Here is a 10000-nt window from a genome sequence, read left to right as displayed (position 1 = left end):
AAAGTTAAATCTACTATTAGTATTATGATTATTAACCCATTGATCCGGTTGCGTCGTGGCAATCACATCACCAAAAATCTATGCGTAAGGCTTATGTGAGCGGACACTCTGCCAGGTGGCTGCTCGAAGGCTGGGTGCACACAATCATGTGTGCATGGTGGCAAGACTCTATGCCTCCTATTTGCAAAGTTATTTATGCATAAGTGTTTTTAGCTTTTTGGCCATATTTGCTATTTAATTTCCATTATCCAGACGTTAATTTTTTTTTTCTCTGCACGAACTCCAAGCATCTTGTTCTTCTAGGCACCGCTCACAGGCATTTTCATTCCACACTCATACATCGATGGGAATAATGCAAAATCGCCAAATGAGTAAAATAAACCTCCCAATAGGTTTGTGTACTCGTGGCAAGTCTTTTCCAACACCCCTGGCCTTCAGCTGCAATGCTCACAATGGCAGGTTCACATCACTCTGCCTACAGCCAGATTTTCCCGTTCACATCACCCGCCCCTTAACCCAGATTTTTCATGACTTGATGGTCATGTCACCCAGATCCAAGGGGTTAATAGTGACTAAATAGGAGAAGTCTAACAGGTTTATGCAGCTCATTGTGTTGTAAAAGATTGCTATTCTTAGAAAGGGATTATGGAATTCCTAGCGGACAAAAAATTATCTGATTAAGTCCTTATTGTTGATATCATTAACTACTACATGTACTCCACACAAAGTTAGTGATACATTTTTATTTAATTTTCAATTCTTTTATTTTTTTGAGGAACATAGTCTGATTAAAAAAAAAATTTTCTGTGTTTTTCTAACAGCTGCTCAGACCTGTGCATTACTAAGTACATTTGTGTGTGATGAGAAGAGTTCACAGCTTCCGAAGTTGGGTGAAGAATTGTCAGGACCACTAAGACAGATGCAAGACATTGCTCGTCGCATTGCCAGAGTCAGCCACGAATGTAAATTAGAGGTGAGAACTTTTTTTTTTTTTTTCTTTTATTAATAACTTTCACATGATAGCTTTTATTGTATTTTGTTTCAGGTACTGTAGATACTGGCTTATTTACCATATGTGTCTTTAGATAATGTCGTGGAATTCATATTTCTTTTGAATTGGTATGTTTCTTACCACCTCTCTGATGCAAAACAAACAAAACTAGACAGTATTTAATATTTTCTTCTAATATAGTACATTAGCTTTGAGGTAGAAAAGCATACAGCTAATATTTGTTCCAAAAATGTGTTAATTTCTCTTTGCAATGCACACTCATGCTTACAATTTCATAAATTTATCTTAAATGAGTAAAGTATAGGATAAGCATGTATTGTGCAATTAAAAATAAATAGTCATTAGTGAAGAAATTGGATGATTTGTTCCTACTTTGTCTTTTTTCTTGAGGGTGTAGAGAATAAATAAGGTCAACCACTTCCGTCACCCCTGGTCATTTAAGAGATTAACACCATCCCAGAACTGCTATTGGCCCAGTGAAAAATTCCCAGTGATACCTATCCAGCCCCTTCTTCCCCAGACACTCAGCTAGCTCTAGATTCAGTGAAAATTATCCCAATGGGAATTTATTAAATCCCAGGACATTGGTTTTACTTGAGGGGTTATTGCTTCTTGCAGTAGTACCATAAAATCTTGTCTCAGCATTATGTGGTTTCTGTTTGATGTAGACTTTGATAATCCAGATTTTGATCCAGGTGCCTTGCTGCCTGCACGTGGCTCAAAATATAGGCATTAGGCTTACTTGAGTAGCAACTTTCCAGGGTGTGTAGCTGATAGGCCTGGCCCACACAAACACTCATATGTTAAGACACATTTCTTCCCCTTTGCTGTGGTATTATCTCTGTTTCAGCATAAGTGTTACTTGCCTTTTTTTGCCATTTTCAAGGTCTATTTTTGTCATTTGATATGTTGTGTCAAGATGATAATAGACTGTTTTTCTTGTATCAATATATTTGTAATATAAAATTTTCTGCAATACACCCTGTGCTGCCAGTCATTGCAGGCAGGATTAGGATCCTGAGCATGGAAATAGTGTCCTCCCTGAAGCCAGTGTTCTTTCAGTCATGGATAGGAAGCCAGTGTTCTTCCAGTCATAGATAGTACATTCCACACTTGTTTACTGATGAAAATAATGCAAGAGCCCCTTCCTAAATGCCCACTGAGTAATCACCCTCCAAGAGGTTTGTGCACTCATGGCGAGTCATTCCCATTACCCTGGCCTGGAGCTCAAATTCTCTTGATGGCAAATTCCTATCACCCATCTCTCAGCCAAATTTTTTCAAGACATGATGGTCACATCACCCAGATCCAGGGGGATTAAAGAACATGTTTTGCTTTTTGAAACTAGTCAGTAAGGATAAACGAGAAACAATATATGAGTATTCATTTTTTATTGACAGTGGCCACCAGTGATTCATGTGTGTAATTGATACTGTGAAGTTCCTCTTATTCCTTACACATAATAACTATCAATCAAGGTCCCAGCATCATGTTTTCTGCAAACACATTAGATATTGTGAGAAAAAGGGAACAAATATGTACTTACTTATCATTTGCAATTGTCTCAACCTACAGTATAGTTCCAGGAATGTCTTTGTCAGGGCACATGTATGTTAGCATCATAAATATCACTTGTTTCCAGTTTCTTTGTCTTTTTGTAAAGTGCTTAATTTGGAATCTATGAATTAGCATTATCATTGCCATTGCCTTTATAGTATTTATTCTTTCTTTTGGGGTGTATTTTGATTATTCTTTTGTATTTACAGATTGATGAGGAAAATTATGTAGAGCAGTTCAGACCATTTTTGATGGACATTGTATATGACTGGTGCAATGGTGCATCATTCATGGAACTGTGCAAAAAGACAGAAATCTTTGAAGGTAAGATTTATTGAATTTTACTCCATTTTGCTTACTAAAAATGAAAATATTTTGCCTGTTTTAATATTTTGTATTCCTTTTCTTTTAAATTTTTGTAAATCTTATTACTCCTCCTCATATTTCCTCTCTTTTCTCCTCCCTCCTGTTCCTTCCACCCCCTTCTCCTTCTGCCTTTCCCCACCTCCTTCCCATTTCTTTTACTCATCACCACTTTCTATGCAATTCCTATTTTCTGTAGGAAGAATATCTTGTCATTTTCTCAGCTATCCTATTTTCTCATCTCTTCCCACTTCCTCTTTGTTCTCTTCTCTTCATCTCGCACTACATCTTTCTTCTCTTCTCTCTTCTCCCTTCTTTTCTATCCCCTCTTTCTCCTCCTCCCACTTCCCCCCCCCCCCCCTCTTATCCCTTCCAATACCTCCTCCTGTGCATTTGTTATTTTTTTCAGCATTCTATACGATTCTTTCATCTTTACAGGAAGCATAATTCGAGCCATGCGTCGTCTTGAGGAGCTGCTCAGACAGATGATCCAGGCCTCTAAAGCCATTGGAATTGACCTTGAAAATAAATTCTCTGAGGGAGTAAAACTTTTGAAGAGAGACATTGTGTTTGCTGCAAGTCTTTACTTGTAACTTCAAATATTTGCAATGTTAATGTTATCAAGGTTACATTGTTAGGGAAGTGCTTGTGCACAACAGATTTAAGTAAACTATTTTAAATGTGAGTAATAAAACCTTTAGTGTGTGGAAATGTACATTTTTTATGACATGTAGAGCTGAAGAGAATGATCATTTTTGTATTCTTCAATCCGTCTTTCTCTCTCTCGCTCTAAAAAAATCAGAAAAAAAATCGGACAAATACAGCCTTTGGCGCAGTAGTGAATGAGAGGACTTGTTTAGGCTAATAAGCATTTGGATAAATAAGCTTAGTACATACTTCTTATTGTATTATTTTTTTGTAATACATCTGGCACAAGAAAAATATATTATATTTATTTTATTGTCTTTTAAATGTTTGCAAGAAGTAAGGACAATTCTTCTATGCAGTAAGGTTTGAATGATATATGGTCTGTAATCCAGTAATAAATTTACACTAATATATTTGTGACAAATTTGATTGTTTATGTTTGTTTATAATATATTGCATTAAAGGCTGAGCTGAGAAAATTATATACTGTCCTAAAGTCATATTTGTTTGTATTTCCACCAAAGACCTTGATTCCAGAAAAGAATAGCCTGTGAATATTCTCTTATGATAAATGTGCAAAGTAAGGGAGATGATTAGTTAGTGTTGATAAAATGGAAATAAGATTTTTTTTTTTTCAACAAACTTGTTTTCATTTATTCCAGTAATTAGCACATCGGACAAATCCATGTGAGCCATAAGTCTAACAAAATCATTGTAAAGCAAAATTACTATAAACAGTTACACCCTATTTACCAAGCTGCATCCCCACACACCATGATATGAAGAACAGGATTTGTAACTTGAGAAGTTTTGATCGTTTTTTTTTTTATTTAGCAGCTGGCTTCCTGTGAAGGCAAACCACTTTTGTGTGAAGCATGTGTGGTAGACAGAGTACACAGTTTACCATTAGCCAAATTTAGTGATGTATTTATGGCATTATTATGGTACTATTGGCAGAGAATAAGGTGTTGCCATTTATTTTAGCTCTTATTTTTCTGTATCTAAAGACCATGTGGATACATTATACAGACAGTAAAGGTCTGTCCATATGATTGGGTATGATTAGCTGTCACAAGGGAGGCATGAGAAGAGATGACATAACAGGCAAGCAAACTAAATGGTAGACAAGTAGTTTCCCAGTTTTCTTGCCTGTAACATCACCTTTACAGTTGTGTGCCATTGTGCCCACAGATCATGTCCACTCATAACAACAAACTTTCCAAAGGAGAAGAAAAACAAATATTGGTCAAGGTGATTTTAATCTATTCAACATTCAAAGCTAACATTAAATATACCCTTTAATTTCAGTTTGGAATGTGTAAGAAAATAATTGCATACAAATGTAACAAACTATAGTTATGAATATAAACAATCTTCACTCGATTTACCTTTAAAACAAAAGTTCTATAGTTCTACCATCAAAAATTATAACCACTTTCTTTTAGAATATAATATATGAAACCTGAGTCACCAAATGAGAATTCTTGTCAACATTCTTCTATCTATCCTTTCCCACAATCAAATTACCTTCTGCAGTTGGTATGAATGCAAAACAGTAATTGCTGAGTATCAGGGAGAACATACACAGGTACACAATGATTTTAGTACAAAATAAACTATTCAGAAACAAATACATTTAGCTACTATTCCTTACTACCATCTACATCAACTCTTTTACCAGTATACAATTGCTGATGTACTCTTCCCTATTCCCCCCAAAAGCATATAAATTTCATAACAATTCAAATCAACATCAAAGGCACAATGATAGGCTATTTGTTTCAGTTACAATTAAGAGTTACTTTAAGAGCACAAACCTTTACAAAAAATAAATAAATAAATAGAAAGAAAAACAATATATAAATAAAATATATATATATAAAAAAAAGTTAATAAAATAAAATATAATAATATGTTTATAATAATATATATAATAATCATAATCATCATAATAATAGTAATCATAACAATAATAATAATATCCTTAACTCGTCTAAAGAAAATCATGTCTACAATCTAACATAGTACTTCCAAAACAAGCATTCTTCAGGGAAAAAAAAAGAAAAAAAAAGGCATCACACTCAAAAGTAAGAATAAAGGCATACTGCATACAGGATCTTGGAATGGAATGCAAACTCAACGAAAATCTCTTTCATAGTCTTGAATTGTTCCACACTCATAACGGCTGTCTTTAATTGTCCTGGCAAGCAGCGGATAAAAATAATGTGTTTTACGTTTGCTAGAGTTAAGTTCACATCAGTAATGATAAGGAAAACTGACATGCACTTTTTATTCTCTGTCAATCATTAATTGAGCAATTTCTTCCGTGTTACCAAACATTTTCTCTTTGAAAAATACAAATGGCACTACATGCCTCAAAGTCATTACATAATTGAGATTCATTGCAATAAATATTTCATTTCAATTTTAATTAGATTATCATCATATATAAATATCTGTTATGGTTACATTCAAATTAAGTCTTTGATAAATTCTATGATAATCTTGGAGTCAAAGCTTATTTTACGGACATTTCTTATATATATCAAAGAAAATATTTAGACCTAAAAAGTAACTAAAAAGAAAACAAATGTACTGAAAAGTTATGAAAAGTAAAAGACAAATCCCACTACCACAAAAAGTAATAAAGAATATCCTTTCCAAGTAGCGTAACAAGAACTTTGAAATTACTGAAAAATTAACAGTGCAATGGTTTCAACAAGCTCCCTTCTTTTCACAGATTCTTTGGTTAATTTACATAAACAAATTTGTAACAAATGGAAGAGAAACATGAACAGAAAACCAACATAGTGAAAACGCATATAATTTATGTCTACTGAAACTTTCAATGATACGAGTAATCAGAAAAAAATGAAGATTGGACATACGAGAATTAGTGATGCATAATGATTTTATATCAGTTACTACAGAGATTATCACATCATTGCAGAAATGTATACTACCAACAGATTGTGAAGAGACTGTGTTAAAAAAAAAAAAAAAAAGGTAAAATAAAAAATGCAATTTACAATATATTCGTAAATAAAAATACTGTCCTTATATCACTGGTTTCATGACTACATTAAGTGCACATCTTTGGTTCTACTTATATCTAATGAATATCTTCACTGTTTAAGTACACATTAATAAACTGTAATGTGTAACAAATAGCAATCGTTACCCACTACATCAAAGAAACAAACAATGCCAATAGCATTTTGCCACCACATTTACATCTTATCTCACAAAAGGATACATGGAACAAGCGTGGACATTCAAACATCTATTTTCTTGTTTTCTTGAGCTTCTTTTCATCACATCACAGCTTGCATGCCACCTCTCCATCTTCAATAACTTTCTCCCTAGTGAGAAACTTCCCACTGTTTAACATCTCAGCATATTTGGCAGCTGCAGGATCCTTACCAAGGCTGGCCAGAGCTACCACACGATCTCCTTTGCAGTAATAGGCAATGAAAGCCAAGTTATCTATGTCTCCTCCTATCAAGATGTCATCATACATCCCATGGCCTAAAAGGAAAAGAGAGTATAGGTTATAAGTCATATATTCTAACACTGATGTGGAAAGCTTGAAAAAGTTAAATTTGTCTTACAGGTTATGCAAGTACTAAAAGTTTTATAAGGATATAACTACTCATATTCATTCAGGCTAGCAGAAGCTTTTCAAGTTTTATGAACTTATTAATCACAACAATGAATGTAATACACAGATATTAATATCAAGTAAATCACACAAATTACTACATGCAGCAATTTACTTCAGCATCTGTATTTAAACTGCAATCTATAAACTGCTTTTTCTATTAGTACACAAAGTATTTTCACAAAGAATATTTCATAGTTTTATTTTTCAGATCACATTGTCAGGGAACACCAACAATACCTGTGCCCCAAGCCTTAGAAGTTTCACTATAGCAAATTTTGGTCATAGGAATTTAAAGGTCTCAAATTGAAAGAGTTGAAAAAGTTATCACAATTACCCCTGGTGTCAGAATGAATAAAGGAATAAATTACAGTGAATATTTAAATAAAACACAGAATTATATTTCTTTTATACAAAACAATAAATTGTGCATTTATTTGTATCTATAAATATCTAGACATATAAATAGTAAAAAGACTGATATACCTAGAAGTCTGTGATATGTAAAAGCATGGTGTGTAGAGGGGGAATGGGAGGGCAAAAAAGATATGGGGCATTTATGGCTGAATAAAACATGTCATACAGTAAAAGAATTACTATTTTACACTCACTATGCTCACACACAGGAAGGCCTAAAAGGAGTGGGGCTATGGGGATGACATGAGAGCAGGTAAAGGAAAGGGTTTGGCATAACTGCAGCATAACAGGACTTGGGGGTTAAACAGATACATATATCCCCATTCATTACAAATAATTCACATCCTTCCATAATCTCAAATTTTCAACTACAAAATTAAAATTCTTAATTTTCATGAACATACAGGATATGCATTATCAACTTTCAAAATGAGAGAAAATATCTATTTTCTGTATATGGAATTAAAATTAAAATTCAATATTAACTCAATTTTCATTCTTTCAACCCAAACTTTTTCCTCCTCTCAACTTGCCTCAAAATCGCACAAGCTACATAATCTAGTAAAAAGGGGATATAAAGGCACAGAAAATAATAAGCCAATCAGTAAAAACCTTTGTAGTTTCATGCCTATCTTATCTTTCTAAGTTCTAAGCATGCAAGCTCCTAAACATGTTTGGAAATCCACCAGAAAGATACGCAAAGCAGGAGTTTATAATACTGATGATTGCAGCAAATATATCCTAAATGGCTACACATTTGTATGTTAGTGGAGAGCAATCCTGCTTTCCAAAATGCAAATGATAGGCTAACCTTTTACTCTTAAGAAAGATTTCCCTGCCTTACTTCAACCTGGGGAGTTCCATAGTTCTCAAGGTAATAATGCATTTTTGACAGAACTTAATACTATATATCTTCCAATTACAATATATGTGCTATGATGATTTTCTATTCCAATTTTCCATAATCCATATAAATAACTCTAAACAAAATACTGAACATATAGCAAAAGAATAATGTACATATACCCTCCATACAAAGTTCATGCATATTGCTCTCAGTACAGAACTGTGGCTCATTGAGAATCAGCCAGAACAAAATAGTTACAACAGAAATTATTAATACTGTAGACCATGCATTTGGCATTTTCAGTAGTTTTAGTTGGTAAACAACTCTCATGTTTCCATTTTGTTCTTATTTCATCCATTATCTAGTACAGAAACAAGAGCAACTTAGTATCTGTTAGAAATGAAAGATTTATACAATCCCCTCAATTCTGATTCTTGCACAATTTCTTGTTTTATACTTTGAGGTATGGTAAGTGAAAATTTTAGAATCCCATCTAATAACCAAGTACATTTTCTGAAATACGTTCATATACACTAAACAGAGTAAACTTCAACTCCAGTTATTACATCACAATGTAAACAAACCTTTCATTTTCCAAAATCAAAATCACCCTGATGACCACCATTGCTATATTCTTGGTAACTTACCTGTATACCGAAGACTCTTTCCATAAAGGACAGTCCAGAAGAATGGCACAGATTTGACTGGTGTAGCTTTCCCCAGCATGTTGAGGGCAGCTGTGCTACCATGGCCATGAGCAACCTGCCAGTGACCTATGGCCACTTTCTCCCCATCATGAAGGAAGAGTGGGAAGGAGGCTATGTCACCCCCACAGTACACATCAGCAATGTTTGTCTCCAAGTGCTGGGAAAAAATAATTGATATAGTGGTATCAAAGCTTGTATTTACATTTCAGTTTTTTATTTCCCCTCTCTCTCTCTCTCTATAAAAAAGGAAAAAATCATAATAAAAAAGTGTGTGTGTGTGTATATGTATATGTATGTGTGTATATATATATATATATATATATATATATATATATATATATATATATATATACACATATATATATATATATATTGGGAGGAATCAATTACAACTTAATGAATGTGTAAGTCTAACTTTTGCTTCTAATATGAAGGGCAAGAGTATACTATAAGAAAGACCCCCAAAAAGTTTTTGATTACTTACATAAGTTTGTTAATGCATATTTCATCAAATGCAACCATCATATATTGCCTTCTTTATTGTTCACATGAACCTCTTCACTTGGTTACTATATCAAATTATATATTTTTTTTATATCTCCTCCTTTCTTTAGAGTTCCTCTATTTAGTAAATAGCAATTAACAGCTAAAACTAATTTCATTACAATATGCCTACCTCATTTACTGGAACATATCCTCGTTCATCAAGCCTGACACTAGAAGTTGACAGGAACTGGGTCTCCGGCACAACTCCTACTCCCGTCACTACCACATCAGCTGGTATAGTT

General features: G+C 33.7%; 2 protein-coding genes across 4 annotated transcripts in view; one reads left to right on the top strand and one right to left on the bottom strand.

The window, feature by feature from the left end:
- Positions 1 to 4080, top strand: part of LOC125042987 (exosome RNA helicase MTR4-like) — a 15298-nt gene extending 11218 nt beyond the window's left edge. For both annotated transcript variants that reach the window (XM_047638872.1, XM_047638871.1), the window contains exons 14-16: positions 822 to 973; positions 2779 to 2893; positions 3371 to 4080. In XM_047638872.1, coding sequence (XP_047494828.1) covers positions 822 to 973; positions 2779 to 2893; positions 3371 to 3525 — 422 coding nt within the window. In that variant the 3' untranslated portion in view covers positions 3526 to 4080. The remainder of the gene's footprint in view (positions 1 to 821; positions 974 to 2778; positions 2894 to 3370) is intronic.
- Positions 4081 to 4822: 742 nt separating this feature from the next.
- LOC125042988 (apoptosis-inducing factor 3-like) overlaps positions 4823 to 10000 on the bottom strand; it is a 10484-nt gene continuing 5306 nt past the window's right edge. For both annotated transcript variants that reach the window (XM_047638873.1, XM_047638874.1), the window contains exons 9-11: positions 9889 to 10000; positions 9153 to 9369; positions 4823 to 7108 (exon numbers count right to left, since the gene is read on the bottom strand). The exon at positions 9889 to 10000 is cut by the window's right edge and continues 20 nt beyond it. In XM_047638873.1, the coding sequence (XP_047494829.1) occupies positions 6900 to 7108; positions 9153 to 9369; positions 9889 to 10000 (538 nt within the window). In that variant the 3' untranslated portion in view covers positions 4823 to 6899. The remainder of the gene's footprint in view (positions 7109 to 9152; positions 9370 to 9888) is intronic.

This window comes from Penaeus chinensis, chromosome 33, assembly GCF_019202785.1.
Source record: "Penaeus chinensis breed Huanghai No. 1 chromosome 33, ASM1920278v2, whole genome shotgun sequence".
NCBI lineage: Eukaryota > Metazoa > Arthropoda > Malacostraca > Decapoda > Penaeidae > Penaeus > Penaeus chinensis.
This window is presented reverse-complemented; position numbering and strand designations above follow the sequence as displayed.